Source organism: Cyclopterus lumpus, chromosome 11 (assembly GCF_009769545.1).
Source record: "Cyclopterus lumpus isolate fCycLum1 chromosome 11, fCycLum1.pri, whole genome shotgun sequence".
NCBI lineage: Eukaryota > Metazoa > Chordata > Actinopteri > Perciformes > Cyclopteridae > Cyclopterus > Cyclopterus lumpus.
Genome location: NC_046976.1, coordinates 13,206,963 through 13,230,684, shown reverse-complemented (window position 1 = coordinate 13,230,684; position 23,722 = coordinate 13,206,963). Strand labels below are relative to the sequence as shown.

The 23,722-nt window shown below is 43.0% G+C and overlaps 1 protein-coding gene across 1 annotated transcript; it reads left to right on the top strand.

Annotated features, from left to right (window-relative positions):
- Positions 1 to 199: 199 nt before the first annotated feature.
- hibadha (3-hydroxyisobutyrate dehydrogenase a) lies at positions 200 to 20,856 on the top strand. Its single transcript, XM_034544769.1, has 8 exons — positions 200 to 321; positions 2,213 to 2,373; positions 2,669 to 2,778; positions 2,956 to 3,077; positions 13,215 to 13,348; positions 13,944 to 14,020; positions 18,488 to 18,644; positions 19,378 to 20,856. The coding sequence occupies exons 1-8, from the start codon at positions 258 to 260 to the stop codon at positions 19,534 to 19,536; spliced, it is 984 nt and encodes a 327-aa protein (XP_034400660.1). The 5' UTR covers positions 200 to 257; the 3' UTR covers positions 19,537 to 20,856.
- The last annotated feature ends 2,866 nt before the right edge of the window (positions 20,857 to 23,722 follow it).

Sequence of the window (23,722 nt, the reverse complement as noted above, 5' to 3'; positions counted from 1 at the left end):
TATTTATAAATAATGCAAAGCTAATTTAATTGTTATATGGATGTTTTTGCTCATTTAGAGTGGATACTGTACCCACACACACGGCTAAAGGGCATTAAGGGAAATCACAGGATGTCCCGCCTTTACCTCTTTCCCATTGGCTGCGGAGATTTTCCGAGAGCTGCGATTGGCGAAGACCACAGTCAGTCATAACAGTTCAGTTGGGTTTTCCTGGCTTGACAGCTGTCACTGTACACCGAGGTCAAGGGGAAAGAAGCATGGCTGCCTTGTTTAGAGGGTCGCGAAATGTATTGTTACGGTGGAACAAGCACCTTGCTTTCGGTAACGTATATGTTGATGTCGTCAGTTTCCTTGTGCCGTTTTGTTCCGTGTTTTTGACAGGAACAAGAAAAGCGGTACAATCTCTGCTCCAGCCTGTTAGCTAGCTGGTTAGCAATCTGAAGACGATGTGGATACTTGCTGCTCGTGCTAGCTAAGTGTAACAGTGGACACAATGTCCCCGAGTTGACCACCTGCCGTGTGGTGTTCAGTCACGCAGCACAATGTGCTTAATGTACATGAGCATGATGCAATGTGAAGTAATGGCCAGTAACAAGCTGAGGTTAATTGACAGTGATCTCTTGATCTTGAGTTATAGCGTTAGATGGGTAGTGAGATCTACATTGGGTTCTGAATATGTTAGTCTGCTTTAGGTGTTGTTATTCTCAGTGCAACAATTAGTTCTTCAATACACACATTCATTATTAGCCTTGGATTGGCACAACCTAGCCTGCACCCCCTACAATGCATCACAGCTGTGTTTTCTGATAACAGTGGTTATTCATTTGAATAACCTAAGATGCTACTTGAAATCCAGGGAGCACTTATTAGAGTTACACTGGTCCTTTCTTCACTGCATGTACATCTCTGTTGTTAAAATAGTTGTGCTGTGAACCGTTCATATATTTTTCTTTTTATATTATCCTGACATTGCATTTCAATGGTTAATCTGGTTTACAGGAATCATTTCTGTGAACCTTCCTCCAAAGGCCCTGACACGGTGATTTACCTTTTCCCCGGGTACTGCCTTCACAATGCAGAGGTGGTCTTGTCCAAGTCCTGCACAGCATTTTTCAAAGTCCATTGTAAAGTAATGCCAGCAGCCACTGACATATTTGTGTGAACACATTAAGTCGTATTATTATATATTAGATAGACAAAACTAGTGGCTAAGTGTGCTGTAAGGGGATGAATGAGGACTTTCTCCTACTTTTTTTCCGTTCTGTGGGCTCACACGAGGTTGCCATGTCAGATTCAGCAAACTCTTTAGATAACTAAATAAATGACTCTTGTGTTGAAACATTTGTTCATGATAATTATAAACTAGCATAACCCGCGCCCTATTAATACTATATTAGGTTATGCATCCTGCCCTATATGTCCCATATTGAAGTCCTGCTTTAAAAAAGGAACGTCTATCATGTTTGAACTGAAAAAAAAAAGTATTAGATGAACATTTCATGGAATTTTTATGCATTTTGTGAACATGACATCATTTCCGTCTTAAACTCAGATTAGGGAAATGGGTGTAATGACAAACTATGGACTGCAATGTTGCAAGACAGACAAAGTACAAAGGCTACACGTGCCTCTGGAAGAAGCATATGCTCAGTTGTTGTTGTTTTTATTTCAATGATCATGATATAGTAGATACTCCTCTTCCTAGATGTTGGTGTGTCATTAGAATAAAACTTACTCCATGCAAAGTAAGCAACACCTAAATATATTTGTTTTTATAACTTTAGTGTATTGTCTTGACGGAATTGTGAAAAGAACAATGACTGGAGCAATGTGGTGTCTACTTTATATATTGAAGGGTTGGTCTAATTTTAGGGAGGTCTTTCTGTTAGGGCTTCACTATCCAGACCTAATCCTGTTGTTGTAGTTTGGTTGGTTCACTGCCAGAGTTTTTCACTCTGTTTAGTATCTGTTAACCTGGCTGGACCTTGACTGAGCCATGCAGTGTTTAATAGCCTGGCCAGACTGCCCAAAACCTGGTCGTAAGTTACATCAGAAAGATTTTCTTTGTTGTTACCGATTCTGATTAGAGCATTTCCTTCTGGAAAACATAAGGACGGCATGTAATGTGCTTGTGTTGCTCTGGACTTCAACTAAACAACAAGTCTCACATTTTCCTCACACCTCTGAAGGCGTCTTTGTTCTTCTCCCTCAGTGTCAACACGATCAATGGCCTCAAAAACACCAGTGGGGTTTGTTGGTCTGGGAAACATGGGCAGCCCCATGGCCAAAAACCTGTTAAAAAACGGTTATCCTGTTATTGCCACTGATGTCTTCCCTGAGTCTTGCAAGGAGCTGCAGGACATCGGTGCCCAGGTAACACTCAGTCAGTAACCACATATGGACATTTGAACATTTAATAGATCTTAAAAAATATATAACATGTAACATTTGACATTAAACAGGCCAAGTCGGCCAAGATTACACACATGCTTTTACCACCCATTCATTCAAACTCAGTTTCTTTCGGACAGCTACTAATCGGAAATGTGCCTCTCAACTGACAGGTTTTCATAGAAAAGAGCTATATTACATCCAATTTGTTAATGAAGATGTTTATTTTATGTTGATGATGTGATGATATTGTCCAATGATGAACTCCAATATTCAGGTAGTAGATACTCCCGGAGAGGTGGCAGAGAAAGCAGACAGGATCCTCACAATGCTACCCTCCAGTCCCAATGTCATTGAAGTCTACACAGGCCCAAATGGCATCCTCAAGTAAGTCAACTTTACTGTCACAGGCTCCATTTGTGACACTCATGCAACCCGAACCTACCCTTTTTTAAAAACCATAAGAAAGGAACAGCACAATTGCAGCGTGTTTAATGATCAAAGCTTTCCCACACAAAAATGTTTTTATGTACTGTACACTGTTTATTGTCTGGCCCCCTTCAGGAAGGTGAAGAAGGGAACACTGTTGATTGACTCCTCCACCATCGACCCTGCCGTGTCAAGAGAGATGGCAGCCGCTGCAGAGAAGATGGGTGCAGTGTTCATGGATGCTCCAGTGTCAGGGGGTAAAGTGCACCTTTTTGAATTGCTGTCATCAAAGTTCATCTCTGCATATTTGATTTTGTTATTCCGTGTAGCTTGACCATTGTAATTGGATCTTTTGGCACATGCAAGCTGTCTTAAGGTATTAGAGGCTTTATTTCTCTCTTTAAGACCATTACCAATGGTCAGGCATTAAAAAAGGAATTGAGAGTAGGTGTAGGTGGCAGTATCAAAAGTAGAATCAGACTGCTAGTTTGTTCATTTGAGAATACCATTGACTGTGGCCTCTGACCCCTCAGTCTTACTTTTGAACTATCATACACTCTTTTGTATATCTAAACTATGAACCTGTTGGGTTAGTGCTAGGACATGGGTTGTAATTACTGAGCGGGCCAGCCAGTAGGTGCCCTCTTGAGGTTTTATTGCTGCTTTTGACCGGGGGTCTTAAAGGCAAGGTTAGGTTTTAAGTCCTCATTATGTTGGTGCTGTCTGCTTGTGATGGCTCCTTGACAGAGCACAGGATCACCAGTCGTCCTTAATGGGCTGAGCCGCAGTGGAGAATCCCGTGTCAGAGCTTTTCATGTTGATGGAGCCGTAATGGCGGGTATCCCATGTTAGTGCCTTTCATGTCAGATAAAGAGTCATAAAGAGGAGAGAATCTGCCCTCACATGGAGTGCAGGAGAGGAGAGGAGAGGAAAGGAGGGAGATAAGACATGAAGGAGACACATCGCAGTAAAGCTGTCCATCTCTCTCTCTCTCTTTCTCACACACATGCACACACACACGCACGCGCACGCACATACCCACACGCACACACTCTCACACACTATTCTGTCATTCAGGTATGCAGCTACCTCTTGGCACTTCTGCACATGTGACTACTAACTCTGATCATATGTTATTTGCTTTTTATTGCACAGGCTTTAAGTCATGCACAATACACACACTGCAGCTTCCTCCCTCGCCCATACAAACACAGACTTGGCCCACACGTGCATGTTTACCAGCTGGCGTCTGCAGAACAGACTGACTGCGGTCACCGAGATCAGAGCGTTAAACCTGTTACTCTACCTTAACACACACACTGTTTACATACTATAGACAGTGCACCGTTTGTGTGTGCAGTCCTCTGTGAAGGTTCTTCCTTTCCTGTCACTTAAGTAAGCCTCTTTTACTAGTCTGAGATGACCAATGATTTACCTGCTACCTCTGGCCCCTGCAACTAGCTCTGCAGACACTCTTCTTTCACACACAAATGCATAGATCCTGCATGCACGCGCCCACCCATGTCACCTCGAGACATCCATAACTCATATCCATGATTTCATAGAGCTAGTTAAGTGCACAATAAGAGAAGATTCTCAGCAGAAAAGTACTCATTTTTTGAGAATCTGTTACAAATGTGATAATTAATTAAAGTAAATTGTGAAGCACAAGTAGCAAACAATTTAATTGTTTAATATGATTGTAAATGGAAAATCTATTGAGGTTTGCACGGTTGGTCTGACAAAACAAGTCATTTATAGATAAATAATTCAAAATAATCAAGTCAATAATGTAAAAAAATTATTAACCGATTGATTGATAAGAAAATAAATGGTTGCTGCCTTAAAACTCACATAGCCGAACATTCAGCCCCACTCTGAGCTATTGGCACTGGTACTTGGCAGTGATGGTGTGACCCTGATAAGCTAGGCTAAACTTGTGGAGACACACAGGTCGTGAATGAGTATTTCAGCATGTGGCAACTTCATGGGAAATTGCAGAGACCTGTATCCCTCCATCCCCACTCCACTTTCCACATCTCTGGGTAGGATATGAGGTTACATGCTCTGTTCCTACCAGGAGATGGCACCCTACCCAAATAGGGCATTGACATCCTCATGAGGTTTGTTTGTTTGTGTGTGTGTGTGTGTGTGTATGTGTGTGTGTGTGTGTGTGCAAGAGTAAGAGCGCCAGCAGCTCAGCTCTGCGACCAATAGTACTCTAAATGGTTCTCTTATTAATACTGTGTGTCTCCAAATGAAACACAATATAACATAAAGGTCATAGAAACTTCAATACTCTGGCTGGCATTGTCTCAGATAGATCCAAGAGAAACACAATAATCAAAGAATTATATTTTATTAATATCCTTCATTATATCTGTTGGATGTAGTTGAATGAAGGCATTGTCTAATCAATGTATTTTGTTCACTGGAGAACAATACACTGTGATCTCCCGTACTCGGTCTTAAAACGTTGTAGAGAGTCTGCTTTTCTCCCTTTTCTTTTTTCATTTAGATTTTTCTTTTGAGATAAAGTCTGTCTGTGTCTGTGTGTGTGTGTGTGTGTGTGTGTGTGTGTGTGTACGTGGTGCGTCACTAGAGGTTTGGCAGCCAACCCTGGGATCTGAATAGCGGAGTCATAACCCTTTTTTGAGCAATCAAGAAAAAAACTTTCACTTTCTTCTCATGGGCATCTTGCTGGCTTCCATTCTTGCACTTTGACCAATGTCTTGGCTTTAGCCCACACACACACACACACACACACACACACACACACACACACACACACACACACACACACACACACACTTTGCTGCATAGACACAGTTATATTAGCTTAGACACTGGTTTGTCTGGCATGCTAACATTTGCTTGCACACACACACTTCTACCACTGTCTGGTGTCATTAAAAGCGTCCGCATGCAAAGTTGACCCACAACAAAACAAGCTCTGATGTCACAGGCTCAGGGTGTTGGCACAGTGATGGCAAAAATAGGAGGTCTGGCTAACAAGCGGCAGGGTCGTTAGCAGTAATTACCCAGGATGCCTGTGTTTGTGTCTGTGTGCTGGTGCATGGTGGGCTGCCACATTGCTAACTGACGATGGCTTTAAAAAGGCTTTAAAAACCTTTCATTGTGTTATTTCCCAGCGCTGGGAAAGTCAGCTATCGGTAGAAAAGAAAGCAAGAAGGAGCTTAGCTGTTGTGGGACCATGGGCACTAGGGCTAATGTTGCTTGTTTGCGAGGTCTTATAATCCTCAGCTAACTACCTCTTTAGGCTGAGTCTCAACACCACTCTAATCATATCCATACCACATCAACTGAAGCCTGAGTGCTGCAGTGTGTCATTTGCCGACAGTTTGAACGTCATCCTCCAGCCTGTAGGAGCTTGTTCAAACTGATATGCTGTCAGTTTTTTTTTTTGAAAATGACCGTTGTCTTGTTTTGACACATTTTTGATGAACGATAGCAATTAGTGTGAAACTCGCTGACAAACACATTGCATTTTCTGTGACTGCATCGTATTCAAAGTCAACTAGTCTTTTACCAGTTACATGCTTTCAATGTGAAGCTGCAGCAATAGGAAATGTTCAGTTTGAATTAAAAGGAACTTTTTACACGAATGTTGCCACAGATCCCCCATTTGTAATACTGCAAATATATAAATATTGCAATACTTTTATCTGTGTGCCATTCGCTCATCCCTTCTGTGTTACCTCGTTTGACGATAGTGACTGAACAGACATTTACTTATTTATTTAAAACAGGAAATCTTTTGTCAAGGAATTGTTTTGTTCATGAAAAAAGTCCTTGTTTGTTATACAAACTTAAATCACAAAGTATTAACCAGGGCTGCCACTAACAAATAAAATGTCTAACAATAGTAAACAATGCCACAATTTGCTTAAGTCAGAGACAATGTTGTTGTTTATCGACTAATCGATGAAGGAACTAATAGTTGCAACTCTAAAATGTTTCTTGTCCTCAGGACTGAAATTACCCCCCTTGTTCACCCATTCACTTTTCCCTGCTTAATAACCCTTTACCTATGTTGGCTCTCTCCTGAACATTCAATTGAGATTTTCTTCCATTCTTAAATGAAAGAAAAGTAAAGCAAGTATAGTGGACTTACTGACACATACAAACTGGTATGTGTGGAAAGGGAAGAGCAGAAGAGCCCTGAGGGCAGTTTAGTGGAGGTTAGTGACGATTCTTTGACACTCAGTTAAGGAATCAGGTTGGATGGGCCGGGGGTGGTGCTTTCGCAGTCTGTCAAGTTGATGGCTTACCAGTACTAGAGAGCATCAGTGGTCCAAAGACTAGATTAGCATAACAAGCCTCTAACTAATGGGTTCTAGTGACATAGAGTGAATGGGGGGGGGGGCAGTGGGAGGCAGTGGGAGGAAGGGTATAGGGCGGTAGAGTGACCAGGGATGGTGATGATGGAGGGGTGGTGACGGGGGACTCTAGCCCATGCTCCAGATGGGGGCAGACCCACAGCAGCTGGGGACTGGCTCTCACATCTCGGCTCGTATGTCATCTGTTGTGTGTGTGTGTGTGTGTGTGTGTGTGTGTGTGTGTGTGTGTGTGTGTGTGTGTGTGTGTGTGTGTCTGCAGACAAATAGTAAGCTGGTGTATGAGCTTGACAAAAAGTCTGTCAAATGTAGCCCAAACGTCACACTGCATGTCACTCACCTAAAACTGAATTAGCATTATGTCTGTATGAAGGTCAGTTTCTGCACCTCCAAGTGTTTGAGTGTGTGTATAGTCCATGTGTGTGTTTGTGTCTCAGCCTTCTAACAGCCTAATTGGGGATCATTATTAACTTGCTTCTTCCTAGATGAGTCTCATTGGGCCAGAGAGAGGATTGATTGTGGACCTTTCCTGTTCCCTCCATCTTGTATCACCTACCATTGACCAGCCTCTCCCCTACGGAATAGAGCAGTTACTGATGATGATGATAATGATGATGATGAGGGCTGGCCTGGTCAATGGACAGGCATTGCAAACTAAAGCGTTAAAGCCTGTTGTAACATTTATATACAAGAAACTATGTTGACTCTCTCAACTGAATTAAATCTTCTTCCGTTCTGGAAGAGGTTTTTCCAAACCCAAAACGTTCTCCAGTCGATGTTCTCATGGAGTGTTTGTGAGCCCGATCAGTTCTCATCGTTAACTAAAACCGATAAAGAGTCTTTAACATGGCAAAGGAGCATTAGCTAAGTTGGCTGATAAACCGTTGAAAGTGTGCAGCTTTTTTTATTTATGCATGGTTGAGAGAATTTAGAACGCACACCCTCTTTCTGTTTCATAAATTCACTCGGTATCCGTTAAGCTTTTTACGGGGATTTTTAATTTGTTTGAGAAAAAGATCTGCCCTGGGGTGTAATTATAATGGTGGACCACATGAGGCTGTGTTGTTGGCTTGCAAACAACCTCCTCCCACTGGCTTACACTGCAAGCAGTCAACTGCCATTGACTCAAGGCTGTTAGACTATTAGATGTGAAGGCTCTTTTCTGTATGAATTACAGATGATATTTGCCATACTTACTTACTTGTTTGCAAGGTCTTCATTTGGACTTGAAGGTGTGACACAAAATCAGGCATACCCCTAAATCCCTCCTATTGTTCATGAAGCAGGAACAGTCCCATTGTCATTTAGGAAATGGGGTGTTTGAAAGAGTTCTAATGTTCTAATAGTTTTTTACGGTGTGTTTCTGTATACTCATTAGGAGAAAAAAGCTGGGTTGTGGCTCGTTGTCAAATGCGTCATTCATTACCAAACTCTGGGAACACCCCTTTTTTTGTGTGTGTGTGTGTATATATGCAACTGTGTGTTTGCGTAGCCTCATAGTCACAAATGTAGTTTAATTTAAACCTACCACCAATAAAATGTTTCTACTGGTTTACATGCACCTCGTAACTTCAAGACACGGCCTCAGAAGCTCCAACTGACGTCTTATTGGTCTTATTGGCTGCCGGCTTTGGGATCTGCACCTGTCCCTATTATACATACACACACACACACACACACACACACACACACACACATATATACACAGGAACCCACACACATAACTGATACTGCATGCACATGTACACAGACATTCACACTTACTTTGCACATATATACACACCACTTAAAAAAGAGCCCACGTTTAAGAGGTTATGAGTCTGTCATGAATCGCGTTGGTTGATTATTTCATGTGTAATGAAAGAAGTGCTAATGAATTCAGTGTTCACTACAAACAGGCCAAACCAAAGTTGTTTCTCTCATCTCTCACCCTCTTATGTTCATGGTTGGTGCCTGTCGTCGAAGCCTGCTGCCGAGCATCTGTCCTGATGGTGCTTGATTGCCTGCTTTATAACTTTAATCTGGTTAATAGAGGAGATCAGATGAAGGAGATGTGTCTGTGTGTGTCTTTTAATTGAGTGGAAGTTAACTTGCTCGGGCCACACACAACTACAGATGCACACAGACAAAGATATACACTGTGCTGCCTCTCCATACATCATACAACATATTGTCGAAGCCACTTTCATTCTCCAAACCCTTTCCCTCTGCACAGTAAAAGTGGCTCATTAATAGTCCAGCCAGCTTCATCAAGCTCTGAGAATATTTGCGTTTAGGGGTGAGGAGGTGGGCACCCACTACTTTATTGCCCAAAACTTGTGCCCTGGAGCTGGATGAGAGAAAGTGACCAAGGAGAGCGGTGGTTCTTTCCCAAGGGAACTATTTCCCAAGAAAGCATCGCTTGCCAGAGATTAGAGTGGGACGTTTGTCTTAATCCTGAATCTGCAGTTTTTTGGGGGCAGTGTGTGGTTTCTTTAGCACACTGGTAAAAGTACATGATATATGTATTAAGTAGGATTTGGTGTGGCATTATATACATAACTTTATACCTTTTGGAAGTTTTCTTAGTATTTCCATCCCTCCTCTACTCGTTCCTCTCCCTCTATCTTCTATCATAGGTGCCCCCCACCCCTTACACACACACACACACACACACACACACACACACACACACACACACACACACACACACACACACACACACACACACACACACACACACACACACACACACACACACACACATTGTCTCCCCCCTAGGGGGCGTTGTGTAGTTGTGCAGTGCTAACGATCCAGGACTGTCACTCCCGCTGGGATGGATGAGCCGGCGGGCCCGGCGCTCAGGAAGCCTCATTAGGATTCCTCTTTAATCCGTCTCTGACAGGACCAGTCCGAGAACGGGATGTCCCCTCTCTCACACACACACACACACATACACATATGCACGCTAGAAGTGTACACACTACATAGACACCATCATAGAATTGCACAACACAAATGCACTTTTCCCCATGCACAATGAACAGACTCACTGACACCCCCAACACACATACACACACACACACACACACACATTGTTATGCTAATGATGTGTTATTCTTCCACCAACAAGGATCTTCCATCATCCCGGTGTCACTACCTATAGAAATCCACTACAGATCATAAGAGCTTATTATGGGTGATTAGTTAATTTGAGGGAGGGAGAGTTGGGAGGGGGGAATGCTGGGAGGTAGAAAGATTTTCCATCTCTGCTGTCGTCTCTACATCTCTCTCTCCCCCATTCTTGCTCTCTCTCTCTTTTGCCTTGCTCTTCTTCTTCCTCCCTCTCATTCTTTCTCTCCTTAGTGAGCTATATTGATCAGTGCGCTGACTGTGTTATCAATAATCTCCTCTTTAGTCGTCCGTGAACAGTGATCTCTACTAATGAACCAGCACAGTTGTCACACTGCTCTCTCTGTGTTTGTGTATGTGTCTGTGAAGGAGAAGCTCAACCTGAAGCTTGGAAACTAAACAAGCTGCAGGACAAACAAAGTGATGGGATGAGTCAAACTTTTACAACTAATGTAGAAAAAAACTCTAAAGTAGTTGTTTTATTTATCTATTGTTTTTCTCAAATTCATGTTGGCATCGACATGAACAGTTGAATGACTACTTCAGAACTGTATATTACACAGACAGTACACAGGACTGGGATCAAGCTATTTGGCCAAAATGACAATACATCCAATAATCTCCGAGCTATTCTAAAAAAACCTCATTATATGAAACTAAACTAGACTCAAAGAGATTTAAAAAGACAATATAAAGTGCCCAGAAAGGGGCTAAATCTATCAGGTCTCTGAACCATATGAGTGTATGATTGGTGTGTGTGGCAGCCTTATGTTGAGCGTGTGTTTGACGTGGTTCATAGGCAGCTGCCGCAGCGTGGGCCTTGAGCTTCATTATGTGGCCCTAATGACCTGCTGACAGCTCAACGCTGACACTCACACAACACACACACACACGCATATACAGTGTGTTGGTACTAGCACCATCATACACTTGACAAAAGAACAGCCAATTAAATAAGGGGGAGGGTGAATGGGTCATATAAATATACAGTAAGTCTCCTCTCTTCCTCTCCTCTGCACTGAAGTCTGATAATGTGATTTCAGCTGTTTTGTCCCCAGTAATTCCCTTTTAATTATTAACACTGACATTATTAGGCTTTCACTATTAAGAGGCCTTTCATTAGAGCCAGACGACACCCTAAAGAGACATTTGATCTCTCTCTCTCTCTCTCTCCCCCCCCCCCCTCACTCTCTCTCTAACTCCCCCTCCCTTTCTCTTTCTTTCTTTCCTTTTTTTGGAGAACTGAAAAGTCTGTCACTTTGCAAGCACGATCACAGCCTTTTGACTTCCATAATACTTTTCTAAGTACTGTGTGTGAGGTCAGCATTATATATTTGTATATAGTTAACCCATATTTAACCAGTTAAGAGCCGGTGAGATCAACAATCTCTTTTGGGCGACCAGACCAAGACAGCAGCATATAGTGTGGAGGTCAACAAGAATAACCACAAGGAAACATGGAGGAAATATTGTACTTACAAGAGCTTTAAAATTTGGCCGAGACAAATTCTCTTCGTTGCAAGTCTTTTTTGAAGGCTATTCCAAGTGAGGGGAGCAAATCACAGAAAAGCTTTCTTTCCTCGTTCAATCCATGCACCGTGAACAGACAACAAGACCCCACCTTCTAATCTCAGACTACCACGACCATCGGATAGCTGTGAAATAAAAGCGCAGATGTATGATGAGTGGCGACTGTGGCTCAGTAGTTGAGAGGGTCGTTCTTCAATCAGAGGATCAGGGTTCGGACCCCCGGCTCCACTAGTCTATGTCGATGTTTCCATGGTCAAGATACTTAATGATGAGTGTGAGAATGGGTATGAATGGCACCTTGCATGGGTGTGAATGGGTGAATGATGTGTAAAAAGTGCTTTTAGTGGTTGTAGGACTAGAAAAACTATACAAGTCCATTTACCATAATGAGCGTTCACTCAGAATTACTTACTTTAAGTGTGTGTGTGTGTGTGTGTGTGTGTGTGTGTGTGTGTGTGTGTGTGTGTGTGTGTGTGTGTGTGTGTGTGTGTGTGTGTGTGTGTGTGTGTGTGTGTGTGTGTGTGTGTGTGTGTGTGTGTGTGTGTGTGTGTGTGTGTGTGTGTGTGTGTGTCAGATTTCATTGTGTTAATGTGTGGGGCTAATCAATGAAGCATTAAAGGGACACTTCCATTGCTGAGGAGACTCAGGCCGGCTGGGTCCAACCCAAGAGCTGAAAAGGGGTTACTTCTGCATTAAGGACCCTGTGAAGGGGGGTGAGGTCGCCTCCCACAACATGGCACGCTCCTTAAGCCATCAGGCATGGGGAGGGACGCCTAATTGAACATGATAAAGTGTAAAGTTAATTACCCCTCACGCCTGTCACTGATACCCCCATGAGGGGGGCTGGCCTCAGGCACAGCTGTTGGTGTCCGTGTCCGTGTATGTGTGTGTGTGAGAGACAGAGAGAGTAAGGTGACAGGACAAAAGGCAAGGGCTCCCACGAGGGTTGTGCAGAAGATGATGGCAACAATCGGCTTTTAAAGATACCTCTGTCCCTCTGGTGCACCACTACTTAACACGCCTGTCCCACTATGAGTCCAACACACACACACACACACACACACACACACACACACACACACACACACACACACACACACACACACAGAGAAAAGTGCACAGCTGACCTTTTTAGACAGTGTTGAAACAGTCAAGTGGTTGATATATTATGTTCTTTTGTGTGGCAAATCCATATATTTTAGTTGGATACACCTGTTTAGTTGTGCTCACTTCCTCACTCTTCAACTTTGTATACATGTGCAGTGTGTTGCAGGTCCACACGTCTGGGTTGGACCATTTCAGAGATTAGGGATGGATATGTTAACGACTCAAGCACACTGTGTGTTCACCTCAGTTACCCTGAACACTGAGTTTGAACATGGGTTTTGTGTTTAGGTGTCGGGGCTGCCAGCTTGGCCAAACTGACCTTCATGGTTGGTGGAGTGGAGGAGGAATACAACGCTGCGCAGGAGCTGCTCACCTGCATGGGAGCGAATGTTGTCTACTGTGGACCGGTTGGCACTGGACAGGTAAAGAAGTCATAAGCATGCAAGCACACTCACACGCACACACTCGGAGCGTATGGCATAAACTACATCTTCGCCCACATACTCAAGATCTGATAGATGATTTTTATAATCATCCATCCAGAGGAACAGATATTAAGGACATTCTACTAAAAAGTGTATGAAATTTATATTTTCAGAACACATAAAAAACAATTGTTTTAACCCCAAGGAAACCATTAAACCCACAATTTGGTAACTCATAGAGATCTTCAACCTTAGATTTTGCTTCACAGAAGGCTCTGAAACATAAGGAACTATTGATCCGGAGCACCCTGAATATTAAACTGTAACTTGTTTTAAAGTAAACAAATCGTACGAAAAGATGTTGCCTAACCAATCCAGGAATGTTCATTCAAAATGTCCAAGTTAAATATCTCCTCAGGGAGCCACTGTTCAGGCATATTCATAAAGTCTGTTCTAAAGCTGGATCATTAAGATTTATAGTCTTATGTACCTTTTAATTGTATCTACATTCTGTACTATGTGTTGTCTTGCAAACCTCCTCCTATTGACACGGTAAAAGTGCCTTTTCTGCTATCTTGTCAATCTTCTCTAGGCGGCGAAGATCTGCAATAACATGCTCCTGGCCATCGGGATGATTGGGACTGCAGAGACCATGAACCTGGGCATCAGGTATTATCAGACAATGCTGGGTTAAGCTCTTTCATACCCGTTATCCTGAAGGGAAAAGCGAGGATGAAACTAGATTTACACGGGAAGGGTTAATGCAGCTGTAACAGTTGAGCACAGAAATGATGATACTGAGAAACCTGTGAGGGCTATTAAAAGTAGATATAACTAACTTAAACCTATACCAAGTGAGCCCTGAAACTGAATATGAGCTAGTAATCACAATATATTGTTCACGTCCAGATGTAGCTAAGTGAGGTGTCATTATATTTGAAAACCAGATGTTCTGTATTCATTTCGGTTCCTTTTTCTTGTTGAGGCATACTTTTCCTCCTAAGTCAACACATTAAGACATTTGGTTATAATCACCATGAACTTAAAAGTGGCATGTTTGTGGAAGTGCAAAGAGGTCAGCCCAGCCCCGAGTCAGGACCTCCTCTGCTGGAGAGAGATGGATGAGGGGGTGGAGCCACAGATTTACATCTGCTGATTGAGCTCTCACCAGTATCCTGTCAGAACCCCGTCACTGAACACAGACTAAAAAAAACATTGTTCATCATGGCACAAAGACTGAGAATTATGGGATATAAAGTTTTTTGTCTCTTCGAAACATTGTGATATGACCTGAAATATCAGGCTCACATAAGGATTCAACAATGCTCGGTAGTTGCAAAACAAGGATTCTAGCATCCAAGTCTCATTATAATGCAGATTCTCTTCAGAATCTCCCTTTTTTGTGGGGTGAGGAAATTAGGGCTACACATCAGTTATTCCCCACATGAATGAATTTACCTGAGCCATTAGATTAGTTTTTCACCTTTTTAGAAGTGTGAATTTATTATCTACTTTTATTTATACATATCCCTGTCAATAATAGACTGTTTGCTCTTTTCATTGTGATACTATTATGGGTTTTTATGGGTTTTGCAACATAAATGGTGTGTGTGTGTGTGTGTGTGTGTGTGTGTGTGTGTGTGTGTGTGCGCGTGCATGCATGCATGTGCGCAAATTGCTCTTCTCACAGTGCAGCTGTGTTAGTGCTGCTGATTTATCTGTGCTGAGACAGAGGAGGAAAATTGGCATGAGCAGTCTCGCATAAATCCCCCCACAAGGCCTCTGAAATATGGAGGCATTAAGGGAGCAACACAGATTTACACATTGCCACACTGTCTCTGTTACACGTGTGCGCACGCACACACACACACACACACACACACACACGGACACGCAGATGTACATCCACAGACACTAAAGACAGCATTTTTTCGACCAAACTACAACTGCTTCTGCTCACTGTGCACATCATGATAACATATGCCTCTGGAAAAGGGATAAGAAGAATACTAAATATTGCATCCCTTCACTTTGAATGTGAATTATTTTTTCTACATGCAAAACTGATCCATTTTCAGTTTTGTGTGTGTGTGTGCGTGTGTGTGTGGTGTGTGTCCCTTCTTACTAACCAATCTCTGGGGCTTTATTATAGGGTTTGACAAAGACTGTCATCGTTTAGAGAGAGCCGACACCCGTAAATCTCCCATGCTGCATTGCGGCCCAGCCTCTTATGCAGAGAGGGCGCTCTCTTAGGCGTATGTGTACAGACACACACACACACACACACACGCACGACACAGTCCGACACAAAGGAGACTCAGCACTCGCAGCCAATTTACAGGAAAACGACAATAACATTTTATCAAGCTGGACTTGGGCCTGATAGAGCTACCCTTTCTTCAAATAAGTGCATGTGTGTTTCACCTTACTTGTACACATACAGACACTTACAAAAAAAAAATACAGACACAGCTCTGTTCATGGAGCTAATTTGTTGATCTCAGATGGAAGCTCGGGCCGTCTCCAACAGAGCGTGGCGTTCTCTTAGTGCAAGGAATGGCCACGCATGACAATTATGAGCCCACACAGACACGCACACACCCACGCACACACACCCTGCCTGTCTGCCGTCCTTTCTTTCCCTCTCTTTCGAGTTTTCTACCCCGTCCCTATTTGCTGTACCTCCTCATTTTATTCTTTTCTTTTAATCCCTTCATTTCTCCTCTGCCTGCTATAATTTCTGCATGCAGTCGACCAGTCAGTGGAAGAGGGAGATGAGAAGCTGCAGACAGTAGCAGAGAGAGGCAGCAGGGATTTTAATGATGCACATGAAGATGAAAGGAGAGGAGGAAGAGGAGAGAGGCGACTGGCCCAAGAAGGGATGAGCCTTTTACAGCTTACAGTTCACCTTGCGCGCTTGTGTACCTACACTCATTCATGCATACGAATATGCATGTCTCGAGTAGGAACACACGCATTTGTTATTTTTATAAGGAGAACAAAGGGCAAAGCAACACACAACCCTATGTGCTGAGCGACATGAGGAGGTTTGCCACAACAAACATGAACACAGACACACATCTCTCCTACTTAAATGAATTGTGAACATATGTTCCGATGAAGATTAAAGTTGGGTGATAAACACGCTTGTTGCCTCTATAAATGGGATAGTAAAGGCTTCTGTGTGTGTGTGTGTGTGTGTGTGTGTGTGTGTGTGTGTCTATGTGCTTGTTAGTTCTTTAATGTAATAATAAATGGGGAACGGGTTGGGATTCCTCTCCTGTGGCATCAAACGAGGACGAGAAGTTAATCGCTATGAACTCCACCTGCTCGAGCTCCCCAACACATAAACACCCTCCGCTCTTATCTTCATCTCCATCCCTCTCACGCTCACATTTCTTTAATGTGCAGTGGCATCGCACAGCAACACGTTCGTATCTTTGGGTTTTTATCCATGTCAATCTTGTTAAAGCGTGACATGTCCTCTTCTCCACGCAAATTACCGCAGGCGAGGAACAACACCACTGCGTCAGCTAATAACCACGGCCATGCTTGTGAGTGGTTGGTTGTGTCTGTGTCTGTGTCTGTGTGTGTGTGTGTGTGTGTGTGTGTGTGTGTGTGTGTGTGTGTGTGTGTGTGTGTGTGTGTGTGTGTGTGTGTGTGTGTGTGTGTGTGTGATGGGAGCAGGAGGGGAACTTCATTGATTTATCGTTAACAGAGGACAACAGCTCCCCGTCAGCGTCTCTGGTCGCTATAACAAACGATCTGCGCGCTCGGACGCGCTTTATTGTAGCTCAGCCAGTAACCTTTTCAGCTGCTGACCCAGAACACAGGGAGGGGCTGCCTGCTTGTGTGTGCGAGTGTGTGCGGAGAGATGGGGGGTTTGTGTGCGATGTCAAACATATGTCCCCCAGAGTCCTCAGACAGGGAGGTGTCAGCAGGGAAGACGAGGGGGAGGAAGAGGAGAAGAGGAGCAGGATGGCGAGGGATGCTTTCAGACATGAACTAAAAAAGCCATCATGAGCGAGACTGCCATTAAATAATTGCGAGCTAAAACACATGTTTACAAACAGACGCATACACGCAAGCGGCACTTATGCCACATTTCCAAAAAGGTTTGTTAAAAAAATTTTTTTTAAAAGAGGCGAAGGGTAAGGGAGGCGCGAGAGACGTGGAGAGAGTGTAAACGCAATTCTCATTCTTAATTAGTTAGTAGACAGCTAATAAAAACGGTGGTAGTAATGGCAGAATGAGAGCCAGGTGGAGGGAGGGAGGGAGGCTGCTGGCCTTAAGGACCTATGATGGTTTAATAGTCATATTGAGAGCAGAATAGAGTTACAGGCCTGTAAGTAACAGTGAAGTGAGGCAGCCAGGGCTTGATGTGGTCCGCTTTACACTGGCTTTTAAACCGTTAATATACCAAAGCTGCACTACACAGACCGACACAGACGTTATAGTTACACCCTCCCAACTGTAATGGTTGGCACTTTGTTTCACTCTGTTCCTGTCTGTCCTTTTTCTTTTTGCCTCTTCTTGTCTTAGCCTGAAGATTTGTCCTCTCGCATATGAAAGTGGGTTGTTGCAAAATGGGGCTGCAGAAGTAAGAGCGTACTTCTACACATGACAGGGAGGTTTATGGCTCCCCTGTGCTGCTTAACCACTTCTCCTCCTCCACTTTCTTTTTTCATGAACGAGGGATGATGAGGGATAGATGTGCTCTTAAACATCAATACTGCATTAGCCAGCATTACAAAGCCTTCAGCCATTAACATTGAGGAATGGTCACAGCCTAGCATAAGGTTCAATTGGGGTCACTACAAGCACCAGCCGCCCCACACCCATCTTTCTCCATGTTCCTCTTTTTGCTGTGTTGAAAAGGAATTCCATAATCTGCGATCTTATGTCCTGTCCGTCCCATTTCCTCACTGTTTCAACATAATTCCTCTTTCCTATTCTAACGCTACCAACCGTTTCCCCCTTTTTCTCACAACCTCATCCTGAGTCTTCAGTGTTGGAGTAAATATAATCCTTCAGACATGTATTCAGATTAACCGTTTTATGCCAATGATTTACCCATGAATTACTCTGTTACCAAGTAAGAAAGAGATACTGATCTTTTTCTTCTCCTTTTCCCAGACTGGGTTTGGACCCCAAGCTGCTGGCAAAGATCCTCAACATGTCCTCAGGTCGTTGCTGGTCCAGCGACACGTATAATCCAGCCCCCGGCGTCATGGAGGGAGTCCCCTCAGCCAACAACTACCAGGGCGGCTTTGGAACCACACTCATGGCCAAGGTGCAACCTGCTCCATGTCTTTTGTGTCACTTTTTCAATGATTCTTTTTATTTTTACGAGCTATTTTTGCTTGATTGATTAAGGCGTTCTTTCTTACGGTTTAGTCTACTCTATAAAGAGTCAAAAATGCACACGCAAGTTCCCCCATCCGAAGCTGACATCAAATTGCTTGTTTAGTCCTTCCAACAATCCAAACTGGATTCACATTCCAAAATGAAATAAAGCAGAAAGAAAATGTAAATAAGTGTTTTGTATGTTCCCCAAGATAGATGACCTGGTTAATCATTTATCAAAGTTGTTCAATTTTCTTCAATAATAGAAGAAAATTAAACAACTTTGAGAGAAAGAGAAAGAGTAATAGTAGTAGACTATTACTATTACTATTTCTCTTTCTCTCAACCCTGCAATTTACTTTGTCTCACACTGTTCTTTTGTGTCTGGATACTCCTCTTCACAACCCATCTGTGACTTCTCGTGTGCCACTTCATTTTACTGTCACTGCCTTAGCTCCTCTGTATGGGTCAGTTTGCATCTGTGTATTATTTAGTGAATCTGGGTGTCTATTAATACTCTTGCACTGTCTGCTTATATCGCACACACCAAACTTGAGAAATCTGAGAAAATTAGGATAAACACTTTCTTTCTAACAGTCACTTATATCAGCCTTTTGATAAGCAAAGATGTATGATAATGTTAGTCCAACTATCTGACCTCACGTTCTCTCTGTTTCTAGGATCTTGGTTTGGCTCAAAACACTGCGACCAACACTAAGACACCCATCCCTCTGGGTTCCCTCGCCCACCAGATCTTCAGAGTCATGTGCTCCCGCGGCTACGCTAACAAGGACTTCTCATCCGTCTTCCAATTCCTACGCGAGGAGGAAGGACAGTGAATGGAGGGGTAGCACAGTTGACTGTGAAGTTACCATACATAAACACACGCACACACACACACACACACACACACACACACATACCCACACCCCAGTCCCCCTTATCCTACTATGCTCAGGAGAGACTAAGGCCACAGATGTGCGGTCCAATTAACATATTGTATGTCAGCACGTGTTCCCTCATAGCCTCAGCTGAATCATATTTTCAATTCATGTCCGTCTGCATAGGGGAAATGCTAAAACTGACTTTAGATCAGTTTCAAGAGACAAAGCAACTCTGGAGTCTGGAATGAGAGGCCAGAGTGGAAAATGAGAGGTAGGAAGAGGCACTGTTGGTGTATATGTACCAATGCAAACAATATGTGATTTTCCAAGATGATTGATAAGTAATAACTGCATGATGGTTGAAAGTTTAAGTATGCGTTTGTCGGGGTTTGTGCTTATTGCCTGTTACCCAAATGACTCTGACCTGTCCCGGTTCAATGAAAGGTCAGAAAAGAAAACACAAGCTACAGAGAGGATTCACATAGCAGTGAGAACATTAAAGAGAGTTTAGGTTACATTTTTCTGCTGGAGAAAGTCGTTGCAGCGGCACCGTGGGCTCAAAGTTCACGTGTTTTGTCTGTTTTAGGGAATTCGGTCGGTCCTTCGGTCGGTCGGTCCTTCGGTCGGTCCTTCGGTCGGTCAGTCCTTCGGTCGGTCCTTCGGTCGGTCGGTCGGTCGGTCGGTCCTTCGGTCGATCGCGTCCCCTTCAGACGTTGCCAGAATACATACTTTCATTCACTCACTGGATCGACCACTTGAGCTAATTTGAATACTGTGAATTATAGATCTGGTTATTTTTGCACTGTGTGCATCGCAGCGCGATGTGCCGGGCCATTTTTAACAATAACAGAATCTCTTTGAACTTACCTGTCCTCTCTGATATCCACATCTGTTTATCGAGCCACTGGAGTATTATTTTGTGACCAACACTGTTTGAATTTTATACTGTTCACTACAAATCGTCGTTCTGCTCCTCAAGCACTTTCTGTTACCTGTTTTGACTTAAACTTAAGTCCCTCCTCACATATTTCTCCTGTCTCGATGTCTGCATCTATCAACTTGTACGACATGTGTGTAAGCAAGGTGTGTTTCCTCCCGGCTCTGATCAAATGTACATAATGTATATTACATATTGATGCAAAGTGTTGAAGAGAAATCTAACTAGACTGTCACTTTTTGTAGAAAAATGCATTACTCGTGTCTACAGTTTGTCTTTGCTCTGTGAAACAGATCCTCAGTCACACTGTAGCCTGAAAATAAAAGATGTTCCGTGTACTTGGTGTTTGTCTGGTGTTGATAGATAAGGAGCCGACAGTATGTTGCTAAACATGTGGCACTATTTGTGATGACGTGTGCTCATCACTGGCATCAGATTTAGAAGCAAGAAAAAAGGTGTGTGCACACTCTGGCTCTATATGCAAGTCTTTTATTCCGTTGACGTTTTGGGCCTCAGGCTGTTCTCAAGATCAACAATAAGACACAAGCACTCATTTGTTCTATAGGCCACACCCGAGTTAATTATCTGATGGGTCTATGTTCCACTATAGGGGGCAGAAAACCAGTTAAACCACCAGCTCTACATCTGGACTTTTATTAAATATCAATTAGAAATGTAATATACGTATACATAGTTATTTAGTTTGAAGTGATTTGTTTGACTGTAGCTCACTGAAGGCCTCTTCATTGTTTTCTCACCCCTATGGTGGAATATGATTGTCTAATCACCATCAACTGTGTAATTGGGGTGAAGCCGATAAAACTAATTAGTTAATTTCTTTGTTGATCTTGAAGAAGGCCCTCGGGCAGAAACATCTTCACAATAAAAGAATAAATATGGAGCCAGATTGTGTGAAACGTTTTTCTTGTTTTTAACATCAGCATGTTAGCAATGACAATGCTAACATGCTGATGGTTGTACTGTCAGAGGTTTTGCACGTATTTGGTCATAATTAAAGAATTGGCGAAGTTTTGCTATACAAAGTCGGGATTATCAAGTGATTAACTTGAGGGGGGCATGACTCTCTGTAACCAATTCAGCCACTAGATGTTGAGATATTTATGGATAAGTGGCCTGCACTCAACCAATCTTTTGTCACTTGAAAACATAAAATATACAAGTTAAATCAATTTTAAGTAAATTCAATTTAAATGAAGAACTTAGAACATGAGTCCGATTGGTATTAAGTCTTTTGACTTGAAATGAACAATAACTGAGAGTTCACTCCTCAACTCATCAAAGGAAGTTTCCAAAGACTTCCCAGCGTGCATTGTTTGAGAGTGTTAAGTCCCCAGAGACCTTTCTAAATGTTAAGATAAATAAAGGTTGTTTCTTGTCATAATACTGAAATCAGTACGAACCACCAGAAAGGGAGAAATGTAAATGTAAAAGAAAATCAATTTAAAAAATCAAATGTAGTTACTTTTAGTTGGTTCAGGAGATGACTTTTAATTAATAATTCAATTTTTAGTCCCATTAACACACATACTTAAGGCAGCAGGGAAACTAATGTTTTAAAGTTGAACAGCTTTGAAACTTTTGACAGTGAGAAGTCAGGGGGATCGTCAAAGTCATCAGAATGTATCCTCTGGGAACCATGAATATCTGTCATAGCATGCCATGGTCACATGCCATTAAAAAAAACTAAAACGTCAACCTGCTAGTGAAACTAGAGGAAGATTCTGGGCATCACAAAAGAATGTCTGTACAACATTTATTGGCAATCCATCCAATAATAATAATCTGTATAGGTGTTGAGTCTGTGGACAGACAAGACTGACAAACCAACATTGCCAGCAAGTCATACATTAGCAGCCTATTCATATTTAGTCATACAGCCTATCTGTTTTTGTGATAACGGTTTTATTTGTGAAGTTTTTCCAGAATTGGATAAAGATTCTCGGGAAAGCCGATGTCGAACAGATTGTGAGTCCCCTCAGGGAACACTAACCCTGACTGGATTGCACAACAGGTAAGGTGACCAGCAGGACAATCCCATTAAAGAGGCTACTGTGTAATCCTTTGCTCTTTCACTATGTGCGTACACACCTTGGTCATCTTGGTCCACGTCTAACATGCTGTTACAAAAGTCTTATTTAAGTCTGCTGATATCCTGCTCTTCAGGGGTCGGTTGTTCCATTGTTTCTCCAAAGCTCTTCAGCAGGCGCTCATATAACGCTTAACGTCAGTCGGGGAGAAATAGCAGCACTAATCTCAGAATGATGCCCTTATTTCCATCATTACAATGAAATGAGGGGGAAAAAACAAATTTGGTTTTGTTTTATTACACCCTTTTTTTCCGAGGGCTGGTGTTTCTTCGCAACATTTTATGGAGCTTCTGTCGTCTAAGTGGCAGCCGCAGTCTGCTACGACTGCGGTGGGCCGTTGGTGGCAGAGGTTGTGTCGTGGGCTTGTGACTCACTCTGTTATTGTTCCTTTGGAAGTATGCACTTGCCTCGGCTGTGTTCTTTGAAGATTATCTTCATCTCTAAATAAAAGAGAGCTACCGTCTAGGCTTACATCAAGAAGCCATTGATGTAACATATCTCTTCTCATGAAAACGCTGGGGTCACTCGTGAAGCAGGATTCAGTATCTTTCAGCTTCCAACACCCTGTTGACCTTTGCTGACAATAGACTCTGGTCTTCCTGAGGTCTAGCTAAAGTAGAGCTACGCCTTTGGACTAGTCTTGTGAATTAGGCAGCGTAGCTGATTCATATTTGGGTGTTTTAATTTCCCTGTGTTTTATAGTGTGCTGCTGAGCCGGCGGTTTCCTCATTAAAAGACACATGAAAGTGGGCTGTAAAGGAGCCTCGGTGAGACCGGCCTGCGCTGACGTCTGAAGGGGACGCGAGCGACCGAAGGACCGACCGAAGGACTGACCGAGTCCCGAGCCAGCCGGTCTGAGCCAGAGGGCCTCACCCACTCAGCCAGGCAGTCAATGGTGGGCCACCAGACACACCACACTGAATTGTGTCCTCACCAGGATACAACACTAGTCTGACGTGTCAGCAGGAGTTCATGCAAGACTTGTGTTTGTATCGTGGGATTGGAACAATTGTCCAGTCTAACCACACTGAGCTGAGACATATATATGGTATAATACTTCTTCAAGCATCATGCACCTTTTCTCCTGATCATAGAC

What these genes read in the sequence shown, in the direction of transcription:
- hibadha (XM_034544769.1), top strand. Translation starts at nt 258, where the DNA reads ATGGCTGCCTTGTTTAGAGGGTCGCGAAATGTATTGTTACGGTGGAAC. An exon ending in GACCGGTTGGCACTGGACAG is followed by an intron (nt 13,349 to 13,943) that starts GTAAAGAAGTCA and finishes AATCTTCTCTAG; the next exon opens with GCGGCGAAGATCTGCAATAA. An exon ending in GAACCACACTCATGGCCAAG is followed by an intron (nt 18,645 to 19,377) that starts GTGCAACCTGCT and finishes CTCTGTTTCTAG; the next exon opens with GATCTTGGTTTGGCTCAAAA.